Genomic DNA, 24,959 nt, shown 5'->3' with positions numbered 1-24,959 from the left:
ATGCCAAATTGAGTCGAAGGCTTTTTTGAAATCAACAAAGCATGAGAAGACTTTGCCTTTGTTTTGGTTTGTTTGGTTGTCAATTAGGGTGTGCAGGGTGAATACATGGTCTGTTGTACGGGAATTTGGTAAAAAGACAATTTGACATTTACTCAGTACATTGTTTTCACTGAGGAAATGTACGAGTCTGCTCTTAATGATAATGCAGAGGATTTTCCCAAGGTTACTGTTGACGCATATCCCTGGTAGTTATTGGGGTCAAATGTGTCTCCACTTTTGTGGATTGGGGTGATCAGTCCTTGGTTCCAAATATTGGGGAAGATGCCAGAGCTAAGGATGATGTTAAAGAGATTGAGTATAGCCAATTGGATTTTGTTGTCTGTATATTTGATCATTTCATTGAGGATACCATCAACACTGCAGGCCTTTTTGGGTTGGAGGGTTTTTATTTTGTCCTGTAACTCATTCAATGTAATTGGAGATTGGATTCTAAGATCTGTACTTGATCATGTATATGTTTTTGATCTTTCGTCTTTGTTATAGAGCCAAAAAGATTGGAGAAGTGGTTTTCTCATACATCTCCATTTGGATAGATAATTCTTCGTTTTGTTGTTTGTTTAGTGTTTTCCAATTTTCCCAGAAGTGGTTAGAGTCTATGGATTCTTCAATTACATTGAGCTGATTTCTGACATGCTGTTCCTTCTTTTTCCGTAATGTATTTCTGTACTGTTTTAGTGATTCACCATAGTGAAGGCGTATACTCAGGTTTTCCGGGTCTCTATATTTTTGGTTCTCTCTGTCTCTCTCTCTCTCTCAGCCCCATAATAACTACTGTCCTCTCAGTCTCTCTCTCTCTCCAGCCCCATAATAACCACTATCCTCTCAGTCTCTCTCTCTCTCTCTCTCTCTCTCCATCCCCATAATAACCACTATCCTCTCAGTCTCTCTCTCTCTCTATCAGCCCCATAATAACTACTGTCCTCTCTCTCTCTCTCTCTCTCTCTCTCTCCAGCCCCATAATAACCACTATCCTCTCAGTCTCTCTCTCTCTCTATCAGCCCCATAATAACTACTGTCCTCTCTCTCTCTCTCTCTCTCTCTCTCCAGCCCCATAATAACCACTATCCTCTCAGTCTCTCTCTCTCTCTATCAGCCCCATAATAACTACTGTCCTCTCTCTCTCTCTCTCTCTCTCTCTCCAGCCCCATAATAACCACTATCCTCTCAGTCTCTCTCTCTCTCTATCAGCCCCATAATAACCACTATCCTCTCAGTCTCTCTCTGTCTCTCTCTCTCTCTCCAGCCCCATAATAACCACTATCCTCTCAGTCTCTCTCTCTCTCTATCAGCCCCATAATAACTACTGTCCTCTCTCTCTCTCTCTCTCTCTCTCTCTCCAGCCCCATAATAACCACTATCCTCTCTCTCTCTCTCTCTCTCTCCAGCCCCATAATAACTACTGTCCTCTCTCTCTCTCTCTCTCTCTCTCTCTCTCTCTCTCTCTCTCTCTCTCTCTCTCTCTCTCTCTCTCTATCAGCCCCATAATAACTACTGTCCTCTCTCTCTCTCTCTCTCTCTCTCTCTCCAGCCCCATAATAACCACTATCCTCTCAGTCTCTCTCTCTCTCTATCAGCCCCATAATAACCACTATCCTCTCAGTCTCTCTCTCTCTCTCTCTCTCTCTCCAGCCCCATAATAACCACTATCCTCTCAGTCTCTCTCTCTCTCTATCAGCCCCATAATAATAACTGTCCTCTCTCTCTCTCTCTCTCTCTCTCTCCAGCCCCATAATAACCACTATCCTCTCTCTCTCTCTCTCTCTCCAGCCCCATAATAACTACTGTCCTCTCTCTCTCTCTCTCTCTCTCTCTCTCTCTCTCTCTCTCTCTCTCTCTCTCTCTCTCTCTCTCTCTCTATCAGCCCCATAATAACTACTGTCCTCTCTCTCTCTCTCTCTCTCTCTCTCTCTCTCTCTCTCTCTCTCTCTCTCTCTCTCTCTCTCTCTCTATCAGCCCCATAATAACTACTATCCTCTCAGTCTCTCTCTCTCTCTCTCTCTCTCTCTCCAGCCCCATAATAACCACTATCCTCTCAGTATCTCTCTCTCTCTCTCTCTCCAGCCCCATAATAACTACTATCCTCTCAGTCTCTCTCTCTCTCTCTCTCTCTCTCCAGCCCCATAATAACCACTGTTCTCTCAGTATCTCTCCAGTACGGGGAAAATTATAACCCTCTCTCTCACACCCCCTCCACCTCCTCACCCCTCTCTCACACCCCCTCCACACCCTCACCCCTTCTCTCACACCTCTTCAACCCCCTCACCCCCTCTCTCACACCTCCTCCACCCCGTCACCCCCTCTCTCACACCCCCTCCACACCCTCACCCCCTTTCTCACACCTCCTCAACACCCTCACCCTCTCTCTCACACCACCTCCACCTCCTCACCCCTCTCTCACACCCCCTCCACACCCTCACCCCTTCTCTCATACCTCTTCAACTCCCTCACCCCCTCTCTCACACCTCCTCAACATCCTCACCCCCTCTCTCACACCTCCTCTACCCCCTCACCCCTTTCTCACACCTCCTCAACACCCTCACCCCCTCTCTCACACCACCTCCACCTCCTCACCCCTCTCCCACACCCCCTCCACACCCTCACCCCTTCTCTCACACCCCCTCCACACCCTCACCCCTTCTCTCACACCTCTTCAACCCCTCACCCCCTCTCTCACACCTCCTCCACCCCGTCACCCCCTCTCTCACACCCCCTCCACACCCTCACCCCCTCTCTCACACCTCCTCTACCCCCTCACCCCCTCTCTCACACCTCCTTAACTACTGTCATCTCCTACTGTTTCCACAGCCTGTCTCTTCACCGTAGGCAACAGTGTCTACCCTCTGTAATTGCTAGTCACATCCGTCTCCATCTGAAACCATCTAAAGCCTCCAGACTTGTGAGTCCCCATTGTAGCATGCTGTTTACACATGAACTGATTGTCACGCCTGACTTCTCTCTGCTGTCACTAAATTTTAAAAGCTGCTTTGCCCTTCAGGGCCACGGTAGAGACCCTTACTGTCTCTCTGGACTCCTTATTGCTGTTTGACTTGACTCTGTCCCACTGTCATTTCTCCTTCAGTGTATTCTCTCTGTCTCTCTGGTGTTTTCAATAATGACGACATGTTAATGTGTCCTTAGAAAAAAAAATTCTGATGATGAATCAGGTACAGATGGACGACTGACTTAATATATTGATGTGACAATACTGTCCCAAATGGTGCCCTGTTCCCTATGCAGGGCATTACATTAGTCCAGAGCCCTATTCCCTATATAGTGTACTACATTAGACCAGAGCCCTTTTCCTTATATAGTGCACTACTTTTGATCAGAGCACTATTCCCTATATAGTGCACTACTATAGACCAGAGCCCTATTCCCTATATAGTGTACTACTTTAGACCAGAGCCCTATTCCATATATAGTGGTACTACTATAGACCAGAGCCCTATTCCCTATATAGTGCACTACATTAGACCAGAGCCCTATTCCCTATATAGTGCACTACATTAGACCAGAGCCCTTTTCCTTATATAGTGCACTACTTTTGATCAGAGCACTATTCCCTATATAGTGTACTACTATAGACCAGAGCCCTATTCCCTATATAGTGCACTACTATAGACCAGAGCCATATTCCCTATATAGTGTACTACTTTAGACCAGAGCCCTATTCCCTATATAGTGGTACTACTATAGACCAGAGCCCTATTCCCTATATAGTGCACTACTTTAGACCAGAGCCCTATTCCCTATATAGTGCACTACATTAGACCAGAGCCCTATTCCCTATATAGTGTACTACTTTAGACCAGAGCCCTATTCCATATATAGTGGTACTACTATAGACCAGAGCCCTATTCCCTATATAGTGCACTACATTAGACCAGAGCCCTTTTCCTTATATAGTGCACTACTTTTGATCAGAGCACTATTCCCTATATAGTGTACTACTATAGACCAGAGCCCTATTCCCTATATAGTGTACTACTTTAGACCAGAGCCCTATTCCATATATAGTGGTACTACTATAGACCAGAGCCCTATTCCCTATATAGTGCACTACATTAGACCAGAGCCCTTTTCCTTATATAGTGCACTACTTTTGATCAGAGCACTATTCCCTATATAGTGTACTACTATAGACCAGAGCCCTATTCCCTATATAGTGTACTACTTTAGACCAGAGCCCTATTCCATATATAGTGGTACTACTATAGACCAGAGCCCTATTCCCTATATAGTGCACTACATTAGACCAGAGCCATTTTCCTTATATAGTGCACTACTTTTGATCAGAGCACTATTCCCTATATAGTGTACTACTTTAGACAAGAGCCCTATTCCCTATATAGTGTACTACTTTAGACCAGAGCCCTATTCCATATATAGTGCACTATATTAGACCAGAGCCCTATTCCCTATATAGTGCACTATATTAGACCAGAGCCCTATTCCATATATAGTGCACTACTTTAGACCAGAGCTCTATTCCATATATAGTGGTACTACTATAGACCAGAGCCCTATTCCCTATATAGTGCACTACATTAGACCAGAGCCCTATTCCCTATATAGTGCACTACTTTAGACCAGAGCTCTATTCCATATATAGTGGTACTACTATAGACCAGAGCCCTATTCCCTATATAGTGCACTACATTAGACCAGAGCCCTATTCCCTATATAGTGCACTACTTTAGACCAGAGCCCTATTCCCTATATAGTGCACTACATTAGACCAGAGCCCTATTCCCTATATAGTGCACTACTTTAGACCAGAGCCCTATTCCCTATATAGTGCACTACTTTAGACCAGAGCTCTATTCCATATATAGTGGTACTACTATAGACCAGAGCCCTATTCCCTATATAGTGCACTACATTAGACCAGAGCCCTATTCCCTATATAGTGCACTACTTTAGACCAGAGCCCTATTCCCTATATAGTGCACTACATTAGACCAGAGCCCTATTCCCTATATAGTGCACTACTTTAGACCAGAGCCCTATTCCCTATATAGTGCACTACTTTAGACCAGAGCTCTATTCCATATACAGTGCACTACATTAGACCAGAGCCCTATTCCCTATATAGTGCACTACTTTAGACCAGAGCCCTATTCCCTATATAGTGCACTACTTTAGACCAGAGCTCTATTCCATATATAGTGGTACTACTATAGACCAGAGCCCTATTCCCTATATAGTGCACTACATTAGACCAGAGCCCTATTCCCTATATAGTGCACTACTTTAGACCAGAGCCCTATTCCCTATATAGTGCACTACTATAGACCAGGGCCCTATTCCCTATATAGTGGTACTACTATAGACAAGGGCCCTATTCCCTATATAGTGGTACTACTATAGACCAGGGCCCTATTCCCTATATAGTGGTACTACTATAGACAAGGGCCCTATTCCCTATATAGTGGTACTACTATAGACCAGGGCCCTATTCCCTATATAGTGGTACTACTATAGACCAGGGCCCTATTCCCTATATAGTGTACTACTATAGACCAGAGCCCTATTCCCTATATAGTGGTACTACTATAGACCAGGGCCCTATTCCCTATATAGTGTACTACTATAGACCAGAGCCCTATTCCCTATATAGTGTACTACTTTAGACCAGAGCCCTATTCCATATATAGTGGTACTACTATAGACCAGAGCCCTATTCCCTATATAGTGCACTACATTAGACCAGAGCCATTTTCCTTATATAGTGCACTACTTTTGATCAGAGCACTATTCCCTATATAGTGTACTACTTTAGACCAGAGCCCTATTCCCTATATAGTGTACTACTTTAGACCAGAGCCCTATTCCATATATAGTGCACTATATTAGACCAGAGCCCTATTCCCTATATAGTGTACTACTTTAGACCAGAGCCCTATTCCCTATATAGTGCACTACTTTAGACCAGAGCCCTATTTCTTATATAGTGCACTACTTTAGACCAGAGCCCTATTCCATATATAGTGCACTACTATAGACAAGGGCCCTATTCCCTATATAGTGGTACTACTATAGACCAGAGCCCTATTCCCTATATAGTTCACTACTATAGATCAGAGCCCTATTCCATATATAGTGCACTACTATAGACAAGGGCCCTATTCCCTATATAGTGGTACTACTATAGACCAGAGCCCTATTCCCTATATAGTGGTACTACTATAGACCAGAGCCCTATTCCCTATATAGTGCACTACTTTAGACCAGAGCCCTATTCCCTATATAGTGCACTACTTTAGACCAGAGCCCTATTCCCTATATAGTGCACTACTTTAGACCAGAGACCTATTCCATATATAGTGCACTACTATAGACAAGGGCCCTATTCCATATATAGTGCACTACTTTAGACCAGAGCTCTATTCCCTATATAGTGCACTACTTTACACCAGAGCCCTATTCCCTATATAGTGTACTACTTTAGACCAGAGCCCTATTCCCGATATAGTGCACTACTATAGACAAGGGCCCTATAAATGAGGGAAAAGTGTCCTATGGGCATTTGGGCCGAATGCCCTCTATCATTATTTATCTTCTCTGTCCTCGATTCACTTCTCCTCCTTCAGTAATGTTTACTGTTTCCTTTCTGTTCCCACCAGCCATTGGTTGTTTCCTTTCTGTTCCCACCAGCCATTGGTTGTTTCCTTTCTGTTCCCACCAGCCATTGGTTGTTTCCTTTCTGTTCCCACCAGCCATTGGTTGTGTGTGGGAGCAGGGTTGTATCTGCAGATCAGTGTGGGAGTAGGGTTGTGTCAGGGTTCTGCCTCTAAGCCTGTTGGGTAGCCAGACAGCCAGCAATCCCACAACACACAGCTGTCAATACATCCTGATACACACACACTGTCTGGCTGGGGGATGTCTGGGAAGGTCGGCCAAACACTCTAGTACAGACAGAGGAGAAAATATGTGGGTTTGATGTAGTCGAGTAGTGGGAATGACAATTAGTTTCATATATATATTTTTTTTTATTATTAATATTTATATATATATATATATTAATGCAACAATTGAAAAATGGGAAAATGTGCTTATGTCTGAAGCCAGAAATGACAGGAAATTCAATAGCGAATGAGAATTAGGAACGAACAGGACTTGTCAGCATCAAAAGGAAGGGGGTGTGGACTGAGACAGAGCAGGAAAAACTAAATGCATTCATTACACAGTCTATAATCATAGACATTGAAATGCTAATCCTTTGCACATAAACGGCCACTCATTCGAGAATAATTGCAAGTACATATTTACGGTGTATGTCATTGTTGTCTTCTCTGTTGGATTCCGGTCTGTCTGCTGGAGAGTTCATACGAGTCTCTCTCTCTCTCTTTCTGTTTCCCTGAAGTAGTATTTAGTGGTTTGGATGGATACTTCAGAGTACCATTCAGAAATGTTCTCATAGAATAGATGTTTCGGCGGTTGTCAGTCTTCACATCCCAGGTTTACATAATTTCTAGCTGCAGACTAGTAATTAGTATCTAAGATTTGCTCTTATTCTGTAGGGATCGACAGTCTCAGAGTTCCAGCCTCGTAGCCAACGCTCCAAGTGGTATGGTTTTATAGTCTTGCTACTCGAACCTGTGCCACCTCTGTTTACTAATCGAGGTATGCGTTGGTCTTAAGTATTCGTAATCACAGCTCACGCTGTTGGTTTGCTTAGTCTGAAGAGGATTTTCTTAGGAGGGGCTTTTGTTCGTAACAGAAAAGGCGATCCAGATCATGTCTCTGCTCACAGGGGCGGGGCCAATGACTAGTTCAACTTTACAGGGAATACAATTCTCTTCAAATTAAAGATTAACATCACATTACATCATTTCACAAATTATTTCACCTTTACTCATTCATTTTATACAAGAATTATATGCAAACACCGTAATGGAGAAATGTACACGTTCAGAGACATAGTTGCGTCTGTTTCCTGTCCTTCGTGAGGTCACCAAATGAAACACACTCAACATAACTGTCCCTTAAGTGTCCACGGACCCTTCTCACATTCTCACAAGTGGACATATAGTTTCAGTTTCCCATTTTGGGGATTTAGGAGTTCGGCCAAGTAAAATCCTTTGTTCACTCTGTGGTCTCTCTCACTGCATGAAAAGGGGAAGTGAGTCTTACCAAGCAATTTACGACCTGAGATAACAGAACCTGGGTGTAGGAGAGAGTGAGAGAGGAGGAAGCCACGATCTACACCCAGACAGGGCCTCGTCATGACATAGGGTAAGATAGATTTGATAGGGTAAGCTATCTTATCTATCTTACTCTAGCATATCTATCTTACCCGATCATATCTGTCTTATACTATCATATCTATCTCAGACGATCATATCTGTCTTACCCTATCATATCTATCTTACCCGATCTTATCTATCTTTCCCTATCATATCTATCTTACCCTATCATATCTATCTTACCCTATCATATCTGTCTTACCCTATCATATCTATCTTACCCTATCATATCTATCTTACCCTATCATAACTGTCTTACCTGATCATATATGTCTTACCCGATCAAACTCTTTAACATCATCCTTAGCTCTGGCATCTTCCCCAATATTTGGAACCAAGGACTGATCACCCCAATCCACAAAAGTGGAGACACATTTGACCCCAATAACTACCAGGGATATGCGTCAAGAGTAACCTAAAATCCTCTGCATTATCATTAAGAGCAGACGCGTACATTTACTCAATGAAAACAATGTACTGAGCAAATGTCAAATTGTCTTTTTACCAAATTACCGTACAACAGACCATGTATTCACCCTGCACACCCTAACTGACAACCAAACAAACCAAAACAAAGGCAAAGTCTTCTCATGCTTGTTGATTTCAAAAAAGCCTTCGACTCAATTTGGCATGAGAGTCTGCTATACAAACTGATGGAAAGTGGTGTTGGGGGTAAAACATACGACATTATAAAATCCATGTACACAAACAATAAGTGTGCGGTTAAAATTGGAAAAGAACACACACATTTCTTCACACAGGGTTGTGGGGTGAGACAGGGATGCAGCTTAAGCCCCACCCTCAAGGGGATCTGATACTGGAGAGTAACTGTCTTGTAGGTTTTCTCCAACCCTAATCTAGTCCACCTGATTCTAATAACTATCTGGTTTGATAAGCTACAGATCCCCCAACTCTTTTCTCTTGTAACCTCTCCATCTACTATAGCAGTCTATGTTGATTGGACTGAGATGGATGTAAATACAGACAACATTTTACTACCACATTTAACAATGTGTGATTCGCCATTACCATTTAAAGTGAATCATCTTGTTTTCATTTTCTTGTTTGTTTGTGCTAAAGAGTAGTAGGGTGAATTGGGGAGGAGACAAGAGATGGTGAAGGGGGGAGGAGACCAGTAGGGTCATATGAATAGATATGAATAGTACCGATGATTGTATTATTAATCCTGTTGCTATGGTTACTTGTGTGAAAATAAGGATTTTTTTTAATGTTTTGGTTAACGTAATACTTTCTGTAATTGGTAACATCATCATCTTCGGCCACTTAGATTTCAATAGCTAAATTGTAGATTCATTTTAAAAAATTGTGAGGAAAAATCTGGCTAAGATGCTGCAACATCAGTTAATTTAGTGCAGAACAACATTGCCTGGACACTTTGTGATGGGACTAATACCATCTACATTTTAAATATGGCCAAAGACTAGCTAAGGTGGAGGTGGAGAGATTGGGTTTGACGCAACAAAATTAACGTTTGTAGTCGATCTGAATGCAAGCCTGTTAGATAGTTCATCTGCCTTGAATCACATTTTGGCTGAGATAATTAAACACAAATAAGTATGTTGAGTGTCTATGTTATCACAAAGAGTTAGCCAGCTAGCCAATTCGTGCCATAGCTGGGCTGCTCTGAGCCCAGGCTAGCAAATAACGTTGCAAAGTCAATTAATGAAACTATTACCATTTCAATAATGTATACTATCTGGCTTGAATTCAGTTTTGAATATGGCTTAAAATACAGCAGGGAAATTATTGTTATTAATTATACCTGTCCGAATGTTCAAAAGGACTTCTGATATGTAATCTTTCTCTGTCATTTGATTGTCTGAATATCTTTTATGTATGAATGTATTGCTTGGAGAATCCTTACGGGAGAATGCAACATTTCTCTCAATCTTTCCGGCAAAAAAATGGTGAGCCAAATTTTGTTCCGTAATAGGCGGTATTTTACAGAGAAATAACGAAAAAACCAACTTTTACATGCAGTTGCTGGCTCCAAATCCACCGTTACATCGATAGTGTGTGTGTGTGTGTGTGTGTGTGTGTGTGTGTGTGTGTGTTTGCTTTGACAGAGTGGGGTATGAATAACAAATAGTTTCACACAGATATGATTTTGTGTGTATGTGTGTGTGTGTGTGTCCATGTGAATGCTTTCTACCACTTGTGTGTGTGTGTGTGTGTGTGTGTGTGTGTGTGTGTGTGTGTGTGTGTGTGTGTGTGTGTGTGTGTGGGACCGTGCAGAGACATTTCTCTTGGCTCCCAGTTACTAATCCTTTCTTTGATTCACTGCCCTTCTCTGATGGGGAGAGAGGAGATGTAACACACAGGAGACAAGAGAGGGTGAAGGGGGAGGAGACAACAGGGTGAAGGAGGAGGAGACGTGAAGGGGGAGGACACAAGAGAGGGTGAAGGGAGGAGGACACAAGAGAGAGTGAAGGAGGGAGGAGACAAGAGGGTGAAGGGAGGAGGAGGAGAGGGTGAAGGGGGAGGAGACAAGAGAGGGTGAAGGGGGAGGGAGACAAGAGGAGGGAGGTGTAATACTTTCTGTAATTGGGGACGTGAAGGGGGAGGACACAAGAGAGGGTGAAGGGAGGAGGACACAAGAGAGAGTGAAGGAGGGAGGAGACAAGAGAGGGTGAAGGGAGGAGGAGACAAGAGAGGGTGAAGGGAGGAGGAGACAAGAGAGGGTGAAGGGAGGAGGAGACAAGAGAGGGTGAAGGGAGGAGGAGACAAGAGAGGGTGAGGGTGAATTCAAGAGGGTGAAGGAAGGAGAGGAGACAAGAGAGGGTGAAGAGACCTGTGAAGGGAGGAGACAAAAGGAGGTTGGAGGGGGAAGGGAGGAGGAGTCAAGAGGTGGTGAAGGGAGAGAGGGGAGGGAGGGAGACAAGAGAGAGATGGTGAAGGAGGAGGAGGAGGAGACAAGAGGGTGAAGGGAGGAGGAGACAAGAGGGTGAAGGACTGGTGTGGACTGGGGTATGAATAAACAAGTAACACCAGAGAGGGTAAAAGGGGGAGGTAATAAACCAGACTGTAATAAACCAGACTGGTAATAAACCACTGGTAAAAACCACTGGTGTAATAAAACTGGGGGAGGAGTAATAAACCAGTAATAAACCAGACTGGTAATAAACCACTGTAATAAACCACTGGTAATAAACCACTGGTAATAAACCACTGGTAATAAACCACTGTATTAAACCACTGGTAATAAACCACTGTAATAAACCACTGGTAATAAACCACTGGTAATAAACAACTGGTAATAAACCACTGGTAATAAACCACTGTAATAAACCACTGGTAATAAACCACTGAAATAAACCACTGGTAATAAACCACTGTAATAAACCACTGGTAATAAACAACTGGTAATAAACAACTGGTAATAAACCACTGGTAATAAACCACTGGTAATAAACAACTGGTAATAAACCACTGGTAATAAACCACTGTAATAAACCACTGGTAATAAACCACTGGTAATAAACCACTGGTAATAAACCACTGGTAATAAACCACTGGTAATAAACCACTGGTAATAAACCACTGGTAATAAACCACTGGTAACTGGTAATAAACCATGGTAATAAACCACTGGTAATAAACCTGGTAAACCACTGGTAATAAACAACTGTAATAAAAACTGGTAATAAACCACTGTAGTAAACCACTGGTAATAAACCACTGGTAATAAACCACTGTAATAAACCACTGGTAATAAACCACTGGTAATAAACCACTGTAATAAACCACTGGTAATAAACCACTGGTAATAAACCACTGGTAATAAACCACTGTAATAAACCACTGGTAATAAACCACTGGTAATAAACAACTGGTAATAAACCACTGTAATAAACCACTGGTAATAAACCACTGTATAAACCACTGGTAATAAACCACTGGTAATAAACCACTGGTAATAAACCACTGGTAATAAACCACTGTAATAAACCACTGGTAATAAACCACTGGTAATCTCTGTAATAAACCAGCTGGTAATAAACCAATCAGGTAATAAACCACTTTATGGTAGAGTGGTAATAAACCAGTAATAAACAGTAATAAAAGTAATAAACCACTGGTAATCACTCAGTAAAAGTATTAAACCACATAACAGTAATAAACCCCCTTGGAGTAATTGCCTGGTAATAAAAGGCTGTAATAAACCTTAAAAGTAATACTCTGGTAATCAGACCATGAGAAACAAGATGCTCTGGTCCGAAGAAAAGATTGCACTCTTTGGCCTGAATACCAAGTGTCACGTCTGGAGGAAACCTGGCACCAATCTCACGGTGAAGGATAATAATAATAAGAGAATTGCTTGGGCCAAGAAACATGAGCAATGGGCATAGACTGGTGGAAATATGTTTTTGTTTTTTTGCATCCAACCACCGTGACTTTGTGAGACGTGGTGTGGGTGAGCGGATGATCTCCACATTTGTATTTCCCACCGTGAAGCATGGAGGAGGTGGTGTTATGGTGTGGGGGTGCTTTGCTGGTGACACTGTCTGTGATTTATTTAGATTTCAAGGCACACTTAACCAGCATGGCTACCACATCATTATGCAGTGATACACCATCATATCTGGTTTGGGCTTAGTGGGACTATCATTTGTTTTTCAACAGGACAATGACACAACACAAGAGTGATGGAGTGCTGCATCAGATGACCTGGCCTCCACAAACCTATTTCAAGAATCTCAAATATAAAATATATTTTGATTTGTTTAATACTTTTTTGTTTACTACATGATTCCATATGTGTTACTTCATTGTTTTGATGTCTTCACTATTATTCTACAATGTAGAAAAACCCTTGAATTAGTAGCTGTTATAAAACCTTTGACAGGGAGTGTATTGTCGTAATCACATTAGATATACAGTTGAAGTCAGAAGTTTACATACACTTAGGTTGGAGTCATTGAAACTCGTTTTTCAACCACTCCACAAATTTCTTGTTAATTAACAAACTACAGTTTTGGCAAGTCGGTTAGGACATCTACTTTGTGCAGGACACAAATAATTTTCCAGCAATTGTTTACAGACAGATTATTTCACTTGTAATTCACTGTATCACAATTCCAGTGGGTCAAAAGTTTACATACATTAAGTTGCCTGTGCCTTTAAACAGCTTGGAAAATTCCAGAAAATGATGGATTGCTTTAGAAGATTCTGATAGGCTAATTGACATCATTTGAGTCAATTGGCAGGAATACCTGTGGATGTATTTCAAGGCCCTCCTTCAAACTCAGTGCCTCTTTGCTTGACATTATGGGAAAATCAAAAGAAATCAGCCAAGACCTCAGCAAAGAAATTGTAGACCTCCACAAGTCTGGTTCATCCTTGGGAGCAATTTCCAAACGCCTGAGGGTACCACGTTCATCTGTACAAACAATAGTATGCAAGTATAAACACCATGGGACCACGCAGCCGTCATACCGCTCAGGAAGGAGACACATTCTGTCTCCTAGAGATGAACGTACTTTGGTATGAAATGTGCAAATCAATCCCAGAACAACAGCAAAGGACCTTCTGAAGATGCTGGAGGAACCTGGTACAAAAGTATCTATATCCACAGTAGAACGAGTCCTATATCGACATAATCTGAAAGGCCGCTCAGCAATGAAAACCGCAATAAAAAGCCAGACTACGGTTTGCAACTGCACATGGGGAAAAAGATCGTACTTTTTGGAGAAATGTCCTCTGGTCTGATGAAATAATAATAGAACTGTTTGGCCATAAGGACCATCGTTATGTTTGGAGGAAAAAGGGGGAGGCTTACAAGCCGAAGAACACCATCCCAACCTTGGAACACGGGGGTGGCAGCATCATGTTGTGGGGGTGGCAGCATCATGTTGTGGGGGTGGCAGCATCATGTTGTGGGGGTGCTTGGCTGCAGGAGGGACTGGTGCACTTCACAAAATAGATGGCATCATGAGATGGGAAAATATGTGGATATATTGAAGCAACATCTCAAGACATCAGTCAGGAAATTAAAGCTTGGTCGCAAATGGGACTTCCAAATGGACAATGACCCCAAGCACACTTCCAAAGTTGTGGCAAAATGGCTTAAGGACAACAAAGTCACGGTATTGGAGTGGCCATCACAAAGCCTTGACCTCAATCCTATAGAACATTTGTAGGCAGAACTGAAAAAGTGTGTGCAAGGAACGAGGCCTACAAACCTGACTCAGTTACACCAGCTCTGTCAGGAGGAATGGGCCAAAATTCACCCAACGTATTGTGGGAAGCTTGTGGAAAGCTACCCAAACTGTTTGACCCAAGTTAAACAATTGTAAGGCAATGTTACCAAATACTAATTGAGTGTATGTAAACTAAAAGCTGAATAAAAGGTGAAATAAATCATTCTCTCTACTATTATTGTGTAAATAAAGTGGTGATCCCAACTGACCTAAGAGAGGGACTTTGTACTATGATTAAATATCAGGAATTGTGAAAAACTGAGTTTAAATGTATTTGTGTCACGCCCTGACCATAGAGAACTTTTAATACTCTATTTTTGGGTTGGTCAGGGTGTGATTTGGGTCGGCATTCTATGTTCTTTTTCTATGTTTTGTATTTCTTTGTTTTGGCCGGGTATGGTTCTCAATCAGGGACAGCTGTCTATCGTTGTCTCTGATTGGGAACCATACTTAGGTATCTTTTCCCCACAGGGTTTTTGTGGGTAGTTGTTTTCCGTATCAGTGTTTGCACCTTACGGGACTTTATTCTCTTGTATTCTCTTGTTATTTTTGTAATTAGTGTTCAGTTCAACAAATAAATATGAACACACCACGCTGCGCCTTGATCCTATCCTTCCAACAGCCGTTACAACTTGGCTAAAGTGTATGTAAACTTCAGACAACTGTATATATGTATATTGTGTATCCTCATGTCCATGCTTTCATTCATTAGTAATACTTGTGTTCTTGTGGACAGCACCCTTATACAGTTTTGTTTAAGCACTTGGATATGAATCCTATACCTGCAGAGACCGCAATCTGAAAGGACACCACATTGGTTGCCGGATGCAGAGACCCCATTCTGAAAGGACACCACATTGGGTGCTGGTTGCCGAGACCCCATTCTGAAAGGACAACACATTGGGTCCTGGTTGCAGAGACCCCATTCTGAAAGGACAACACACTGGGTGCTGGTTGCAGAGACCCCACTCTGGGTGCTGGTTGCAGAGACCCCACTCTGGGTGCTGGTTGCAGAGACCCCACTCTGAAATGACACCACATTGGGTCCTGGTTGCAGAGACCCCACTCTGGGTCCTGGTTGCAGAGACCCCATTCTGAAAGGACAACACATTGGGTGCTGGTTGCAGAGACCCCACTCTGAAAGGACAACACATTGGGTGCTGGTTGCAGAGACCCCACTCTGGTTGCTGGTTGCAGAGACCCCACTCTGGGTGCTGGTTGCAGAGACCCCACTCTGAAAGGACAACACATTGGGTGCTGGTTGCAGAGACCCCACTCTGAAAGGACAACACATTGGGTGCTGGTTGCAGAGACCCCACTCTGAAAGGACACCACATTGGGTGCTGGTTGCAGAGACCCCACTCTGAAAGGACACCACATTGGGTGCTGGTTGCAGAGACCCCACTCTGAAAGGACACCACATTGGGTGCTGGTTGCAGAGACCCCACTCTGAAAGGACACCACATTGGGTGCTGGTTGCAGGGACCCCACTCTGAAAGGACACCACATTGGGTGCTGGTTGCAGAGACCCCACTCTGCAAGGACACCACATTGGGTGCTGGTTGCAGAGACCCCACTCTGAAAGGACACCACATTGGGTGCTGGTTGCAGAGACCCCACTCTGGGTGCTGGTTGCAGAGACCCCACTCTGGGTGCTGGTTCACATTACTCAGAGGAATGGGTTAACAATAGTGTAATGAATGCAAAACACTGCAGATGTAATTAATGTTTCTATGAGATTATCAACATGATGCACTATGCTGTGCTCTGTCTGGTTTTTCTATGAGATTATCAACATGATGTACTATGCTGTGCTCTGTCTGGTTTTTCTATGAGATTATCAACATGATGTACTATGCTGTGCTCTGTCTGGTTTTTCTATCAGATTATCAACATGATGTACTATGCTGTGCTCTGTCTGGTTGTTCTATGAGATTATCAACATGATGTACTATGCTGTGCTCTGTCTGGTTTTTCTATGAGATTATCAACATGATGTACTATGCTATGCTCTGTCTGGTTTTTCTATGAGATTATCAACATGATGTACTATGCTGTGCTCTGTCTGGTTTTTCTATGAGATTATCAACATGATGTACTATGCTGTGCTCTGTCTGGTTTTTCTATGAGATTATCAACATGATGTACTATGCTGTGCTCTGTCTGGTTTTTCTATCAGATTATCAACATGATGTACTATGCTGTGCTCTGTCTGGTTGTTCTTTACAGCCAACTGTCATTAAACTGTTTTTATATGGCTCAGATAGCTGGATTTGATTTGGTATTCATTCTGTTGCTTTTCTCCCTCCCTCCCTCCCTCCCTCCCTCCCTCCCTCCCTCCCTCCCTCCCTCCCTCCCTCCCTCCCTCCCTCCCTCCCTCCCTCCCTCCCTCCCTCCCTCCCTCCCTCCGTCCAAACTGTTTAATGCTCTCCTCCAAAAACAAACCACTTAATCTGTGTTAGTCTGACACAAACATGTGATGAAGAACAGTTGTTCAACAGAGATACCGGGGAGGAGACAGAACTGAGAGAGACAGAGAGTATGCAGGATAGGGGAGGAGACAGAACGGAGAGAGACAGAGAGTATTCAGGACAGGGGAGGAGACGGAACGGAGAGAGACAGAGAGTTTGCAGGACAGGGAAGGAGACAGAACGGAGAGAGACAGCGAGTATGCAAGACAGGGGAGGAGATGGAACGGAGAGAGACAGAGAGTTTGCAGGACAGGGGAGGAGACAGAATGGAGAGAGACAGAGAGTATTCAGGACAGGGGAGGAGACAGAATGGAGAGAGACAGAGAGTATTCAGGACAGGGGAGGAGGCAGAACGGAGATGCAAATGAGGACATGGTGAAAGAAACCGTGGGAGGGAGGGAGGGAGGGAGGGAGGGAGGGAGGGAGGGAGGGGGAGGGAGGGAGGGAGGGAGGGAGGGAGGCAGCAGAATGGAGGGAAAATGTATTGTGGCTGCTGGATATCGGCTTCCGCTGCTGCGCAGCTTTGCCTGCGTACTACAGTATCTCAGCCTGCAGCTCTGGAGCAGAGCAGAACAGAATAGAGAAGACCAGAACAGAATAGATGAGAGCAGAACAGAATAGAGAAGACCAGAACAGAATAGAGAAGACCAGAACAGAATAGATGAGAGCAGAACAGAATAGATGAGAGCAGAACAGAATAGATGAGAGCAGAACAGAATAGAGAAGACCAGAACAGAATAGAGAAGACCAGAACAGAATAGATGAGAGCAGAACAGAATAGATGAGAGCAGAACAGAATAGATGAGAGCAGAACAGGATAGAGAAGACCAGAACAGAATAGACCAGAGCAGAGCAGAACAGGATGAGCTACAGTTTTAATACACTGAAGGAAAGAGGAGGAGGAACACGAGAACACCTCTACTGCTGCAGCCACAGCTCCAGCTTCACAGCGCCAGCTTCACAGCGCCAGCTTCACAGCACAAGCCACAGCTCCAGCTTCACATCCTTTGTATTGAGAATCAGTGGTGCAGGACCAGAGAAGGAGCAGTGAGCTACAACACAGCTAGAGACATCTGTATCAGCCAGCCATTCAGGACCAGAGAGGGAGCACGTTTATAGCAGCACACAGCCAAGGGAAACGTCTGTGACAAACCTGAAAGGAAAGGATACTCTTCACTGCTTTTTGGACTACGGTGGACTATGGTGTCTGTGCCCTGGTAGGACTCAGTGAATCACAGTCCTGGCTGGTAGATGGATTCAGTGATTCAGCTGGTAGATGGATTCAGTGATTCAGCTGGTAGATGGATTCAGTGATTCAGCTGGTAGATGGATTCAGTGATTCAGCTGGTAGATGGATTCAGTGATTCAGCTTGTCGAGGGATTCAGTGATTCAGCTGGTAGATGTATTCAGTGATTCGGCTGGTAGATGGATTCTGTGATTCAGCTGGTAGATGGATTCAGTGATTCAGCTGGTAGATGGATTCAGTGATTTGGCTGGTAGATGTATTCAGTGATTCAGCTGGTAGATGTATTCAGTGATTCAGCTGGTAGATGTATTCAGTGATTCAGCTGGTAGATGGATTCAGTGATTCAGCTGGTAGATGGATTCAGTGATTCAGCTGGTAGATGGATTCAGTGATTCAGCTGGTAGATGTATTCAGTGATTCAGCTGGTAGATGTATTCAGTGATTCAGCTGGTAGATGTATTCAGTGATTCAGCTGGTAGATGGATTCAGTGATTCAGCTGGTAGATGGATTCAGTGATTCAGCTGGTAGATGTATTCAGTGATTCAGCTGGTAGATGTATTCAGTGATTCAGCTGGTAGATGGATTCCGTGATTCAGCTGGTAGATGGATTCATTGATTCAGCTGGTAGATGTATTCAGTGATTCAGCTGGTAGATGTATTCAGTGATTCAGCTGGTAGATGTATTCAGTGATTCAGCTGGTAGATGTATTCAGTGATTCAGCTGGTAGATGTATTCAGTGATTCAGCTGGTAGATGGATTCAGTGATTCAGCTGGTAGATGGATTCCGTGATTCAGCTGGTAGATGGATTCAGTGATTCAGCTGGTAGATGGATTCCGTGATTCAGCTGGTAGATGGATTAATTGATTCAGCTGGTAGATGTATTCAGTGATTCAGCTGGTAGATGTATTCAGTGATTCAGCTGGTAGATGGATTCAGTGATTCAGCTGGTAGATGGATTCAGTGATTCAGCTGGTAGATGGATTCAGTGATTCAGCTGGTAGATGTATTCAGTGATTCAGCTGGTAGATGTATTCAGTGATTCAGCTGGTAGATGGATTCAGTGATTCAGCTGGTAGATGGATTCAGTGATTCAGCTGGTAGATGTATTCAGTGATTCAGCTTGTAGATGGATTCAGTGATTCAGCTGGTAGATGTATTCAGTGATTCAGCTGGTAGATGTATTCAGTGATTCAGCTGGTAGATGTATTCAGTGATTCAGCAGGTAGATGTATTCAGTGATTCAGCTGGTAGATGTATTCAGTGATTCAGCTGGTAGATGTATTCAGTGATTCAGCTGGTAGATGGATTCAGTGATTTAGCTTGTCGAGGGATTCAGTGATTCAGCTTGTCGAGGGATTCAGTGATTCAGCTTGTCGAGGGATTCAGTGATTCAGCTGGTTGAGGGATTCAGTGATTCAGCTGGTGTGTCTGTATGGATGCGGTGAACTACAGCGTTGCCTAGCAGGATCCTCGGAGTCAGACGTCGCGGGAGGGTTGCTAATCCCTTGGAATAACCTTCCAGACATCAAGAAGAGAAAACAGGAAAGGGGAATCGGTCTCACTCGGTCCCCTCATCGTGACTACAACCCCTTTTCTAAGGTGGAGTTTTGATCAACCTTTCGTATTGACTGAAGAGGAAGAGACAGGAGATATGGATTCCTACACATCTAATTCATCTGATGGTTTCAGTGTGGTAATTAACTTGTTTTTTGTTGCCTCGTGCGTTTATTTTCTGTCCTCTCTTTCATCATCCCCATCTTTAATTTACTAACATATTCTGTAAGTGTGACTAGGGCTGTACAAGTTAGCCATGAATCCTTATATTAAAGGCTAGGTAAGAGATGTGTTCACACTGGTCAGATTTGAAGATTCAGCACATACATAAAGGAATAGGCCCGAAATGTCTCGACAAACGATGGCTGTTTTTTGTTGTTGTGGTATACACAAAAAAAAATACAGAGAAAACACATTGAAACTCTGACAGTTCCTGAAGAAACACTCGATCACTAACAGCCCTTCAGGCTTGAGCCTTTAAGACACAATGAAAGGAGACGGAGGGACAGTGGAGCGCCACCATTTGACCTCTGACACATCAGGGATACCTGACTGTCAACACAACATTTCATTTATGTGACGTTCTACATGTTCCATTTGCGTTGTTTACATCCACACAGGTGCAGAATATATATATATATATACACTATTAAAACGTCCATAAGAGGAACAGAAGAATGAGATAGAAGTTGTAAGGCCTTTATCTGGGTATCTGATAGTAACGTAATAAAGACCAGAATACATCATAGGGCTGTTCTCTTCCTCGTAACCACAGATAGACAGATAGACAGGCAGCCAGACAGACAGACAGACAGGCAGACAGACAGGCAGACAGACAGACAGACAGACAGACAGACAGACAGACAGACAGACAGGCAGACAGACAGACAGACAGACAGACAGACAGACAGGCAGACAGAGAGAGACAGGCAGGCAGACAGGCAGGCAGACAGACAGACAGACAGACAGACAGACAGACAGACAGACAGACAGAGAGAGACAGACAGACAGGCAGGCAGACAGGCAGGCAGACAGACAGACAGACAGACAGACAGACAGACAGACAGACAGACAGACAGACAGACAGAGCGTTAACAGTGGGTAGTGGTAGTGAGTGGGAGTGAGATAATAATGACTCTCCCCAGGGGAGATACAGTGGGTTGGGTAATGTTCACACAGTGCTATTCCCTCTCTGGGGAGAAGCCTTCTGCTTTCAGCTTTGATGATGGAGGCTCGTCGTTGAGGAAATTCACCAGGAGGAGCAGATATCTCTCTGGAAGTGAATGCAAAGCAGTCTCTCCTTAATTATCTATACATATATATATATATATATGGGTACACTATAGTTTCTTCTGCGCTTTGTTTTACTTCCCAGAGCCAGAGAAATACATGAAAATGTTATTGTTATAAATTGAAAAATATTCCCTGAGGAGAACAGTGAGATTTAATGTATTTTGCTTGTGTGATCTGTTACAGTAGAATATTTGATAAAATAAAATACAAGCATTTCATTCCTCTGTTCTCCCATCTCAATCCGTACATTTTATTTAACAACATTTTACACCAAAATAAAATCTGTTCTCATGCCTGAGCTCAAATACACATGAACACGTGTGGAAGTTGGCAAGTTCTTGTTTTTGCCTTGAAAATCCCAGAGGCTGAATGAAAAGCTCAGAAGCTGAACGAAAAGCTCAGAAGCTGAACGAAAAGCTCAGAAGCTGAACGAAAAGCTCAGAAGCTGAACTGAAATTGAAGAAGCTGAACGAAAAGCTGAGAGAAACTTTGGTACTTTGCTAAACATGTCTCCCTTCGAGGAGGGATTCTTTTGAAATATCCACTAATGAATGGGTGATGGATATGATTGTCTCACCATTTCCCATCTCTGAAAGAGATCCTCATCACTGAAATGTCATTGAACTAAAGAGGACACAGTGTCTGAGGCTCGAGGACAGTTGAGTCAGCTCTGTGCACCACAGTGGATCCTCATCATTGGCACATAAAATAAACTAACCTACGGAGTCTGTACACAACACGGTGATTGAGACCCGAAAACATCAGAGCTAGGAGGACAAGATTCAGGACCGGAGTCGGGACCAAAGTCAGGACCAGATCCAGGAACAGATCCAGGACCAGATCCAGAACCGGAGTCAGGACCAGATCCAGGGCTAGAGTCAGAACCAGAGTCAGAACTGGATCCAGGACTAGAGTCAGATCCAGACTCAGGACTAGAGTCAGAACCAGATCCAGGACTAGAGTCAGAACCAGATCCAGGACTAGAGTCAGAACCAGACCCAGGACTAGAGTCAGAACCAGATCCAGAACTGGAGTCAGGACCAGATCCAGGATTAGAGTCAGAACCAGCGTCAGAACCGGATCCAGGACTAGAGTCAGAACCAGAGTCAGAACCGGATCCAGGACTAGAGTCAGAACCAGAGTCAGGACCAGATCCAAACCGGAGTCAGGACCAGATCCAGAACCGGAGTCAGAACCGGATCCAGGACTAGAGTCAGAACCAGATCCAGAACCGGATCCAGGACTAGAGTCAGAACCAGATCCAGGACTAGAGTCAGAACCGGATCCAGAACCGGATCCAGAACCGGATCCAGGACTAGAGTCAGAACCAGATCCAGGACTAGAGTCAGAACCAGATCCAGGACCAGAGTCAGAACCAGATCCAGGACTAGAGTCAGAACCAGATCCAGGACCAGAGTCAGAACCAGATCCAGGACTAGAGTCAGAACCAGATCCAGAACCGGAGTCAGAACCGGATCCAGGACTAGAGTCAGAACCAGATCCAGGACTAGAGTCAGAACCAGATCCAGGACTAGAGTCAGAACCAGATCCAGGACCAGAGTCAGGATGGGGTGTAACATGTGTGTGGTGAACCGGCCGGAGCAACAGTACAAAGTTATGTTCCAGGTGAGAACCTCTACCCCCCCCCCCCTTCTGCTCACCTCACCCCACCAGGGCTGGGGTCAATTCAGTTAACTGGTTCTGACCCCAACCCTGCTCTCCAAAGGTTCATGACCCCTTCATATCTATCTCTTTCTCTAGAAGCGTGTGATGTACTGTATATCTGCTTGCTTCAGCCAGTTATTCTACGGGGACTTTAATGCATCTTCTACACAGCCACATTGGGGCAACTCAGATCAATGTTTCCAGGGAGAGGCATTTGATTGATGATTTTCCGATCGTAGTCCATTTTAATGGGATATGATTTTTAATTTTTTTTACAAAGGTGTCAAGAATCATTTTCAGAGACATGTTAACTATCAATATTTATGAATAGCACCACGAAAACACCACGTTGTATCACAGTAGGCCCTGCTCATCCATAGTGCAGAGCAGCTAATTAGACTATTGATTCCTCTGGTTAAGGTTATTATGTTGTCAATTACTTTTTCATTTCAATGGCAGGAAGTATTCACACTTACCCCATTTTGTTTGTGTTACAGCCTGAATTTAAAATGCAATAAATTTAGATTTTGTCTCACCTCATAATGCCAAAGTGGAATATATATATATTTTTTAAACAAATTCATTAAAAATGAAAAGCTGAAATGTTTCGAGGCAATATGTATTCAACCCCATGTGTCATTGAATACTCAATCAAGTTCTGGAGTAAACATTTCATTAATTAACAAGTCACATAGTAAGTTGGAGCTATTCTGTGTGTAATAATAGTGTTTAACATGATGCTTAATTATCTACGCATAGTCGCTTTTCCCCTTCCCCTAGTCATCACCGAATACAGCAGGTATTCACCTGACAGTGAAATGCTGACTTACAAGCCCTTTAACCAACAATGCAGTTTTAAGAAAAGTAATAGATAAGGAATACAAATAATACAAATACTTCAAGAGCAGTAAAAGAGCAATAGTGGGGCTACATACAGTGGGTAACCGGTACAGAGTCAAAGTGTCAATGTTCGGGGGCACCGGTGTCGAGGTGATTATGTATATGCAGGTAGGGTTATTAAAGTGGCTATGCATAGATTATAGTAGCAGCAGCGTAGGGAGGGGGGAGGGGCTAAGAGTCTGGGCAGCCATTTGATTCTCTGTTCAGGAGTCTTATGGCTTGGGGGTAGAAGCTGTTGAGGAGCCTCTTGGACCTAGACTTGGCGCTCCGGTACCGCTCGCAGTGCAGTAGCAGAGAGAACAGTCTATGTCTCTGGTGGCTGGTGTCATTGACAGTTTTTAGGGCCTTCCTCTGACACCGCCTGGTATAGAGGTCCTGGATGGCAGGAAGCTTGGCCCCAGTGATGTAGTGGGCTGTTCTCACTACCCTCTGTAGTGCCTTGCGGTCGGAGGCCGAGCAGTTTCCATACCAAGCAGTGATGCAACCCGTCAGGAGGCTCTCGATGGTGCAGCTGTAAAATCCGTTGAGGATCTTTTGAGGATCTGAGGGCCCAAGCCAAATCTTTTCAGTCTCCTGAGGGGGAATAGGTTTTGTCGCTCCCTCTTCACAATGTCTTGGTTGTGCTTGGACCATGTTAGTTTGTTGGTAATGTGGACACTCGAAGCTCTCAACCTGCTCCACTACAGCCCCATCAATTAGAATGGGGTCGTGTTCTGTCCTCCTTTTCCTGTAGTCAACAATCACCTCCTTTGGACTGAGCACTGAGCACCACTGAGAGCCCCCCGTGTTGAGGATTTTGTTGCGAAGACCGGGTTTCAGGACGTCTCATGGTCTGACACACTCTAGCTCTGTCACCTTTCACCACAGATGAGGAAGTGTGCAGTATTGATACACATCCAATGTAAAAACTGATAGCTTAAACTGACATATTTGTTTATGGGGATTTTTTCATTATGCTAATAAGATTTCCGCAGGGGCGTGGACATTGCCCTTAATGGTTCAATGCAGTAGTCTATTGTGTTGATCACTTTAAATGCAGTAGTCTATTGTGTTGATCACTTTAAATGCAGTCCCCCCTCTCTCGCCTGTCCTCCCCCTCTCCCCCATCCCCCGTCCCCTGATCACCCCCCCCCTCTCCCCCCTCCCCCTGTCCTCCCCCTCTCCCTCTCCCCCATCCACCCCCCCCCTCTCTCCCCTGTCCTCCCCCCCCCTCTCTCCCCTCCCCCCCCTCTCCCCCCCTCTCTCTGCCCTGCCCCTCCCCCCTCTCTCCCCTGTCCTCCCCCCCTCTCTCCCCTG

At 44.0% G+C, this 24,959-nt stretch overlaps 1 protein-coding gene across 3 annotated transcripts in view; it reads left to right on the top strand.

Moving 5' to 3' along the window:
- The first annotated feature begins 19,478 nt into the window (after positions 1 to 19,478).
- LOC135503855 (PDZ domain-containing protein 4-like) overlaps positions 19,479 to 24,959 on the top strand; it is a 71,797-nt gene continuing 66,316 nt past the window's right edge. For 2 of the 3 annotated variants that reach the window (XM_064922023.1, XM_064922022.1), the window contains exon 1: positions 19,479 to 22,724. In XM_064922023.1, the coding sequence (XP_064778095.1) occupies positions 22,665 to 22,724 (60 nt within the window). In that variant the 5' untranslated portion in view covers positions 19,479 to 22,664. The remainder of the gene's footprint in view (positions 22,725 to 24,959) is intronic. The other variant, XM_064922024.1, reaches the window with a different exon arrangement.

Source organism: Oncorhynchus masou, chromosome 18, assembly GCF_036934945.1.
Source record: "Oncorhynchus masou masou isolate Uvic2021 chromosome 18, UVic_Omas_1.1, whole genome shotgun sequence".
Classification (NCBI taxonomy): Eukaryota; Metazoa; Chordata; class Actinopteri; order Salmoniformes; family Salmonidae; genus Oncorhynchus; species Oncorhynchus masou.
Note: the sequence above shows the minus strand (reverse complement) of the source record. Positions and strands in the feature narration are given on the sequence as shown.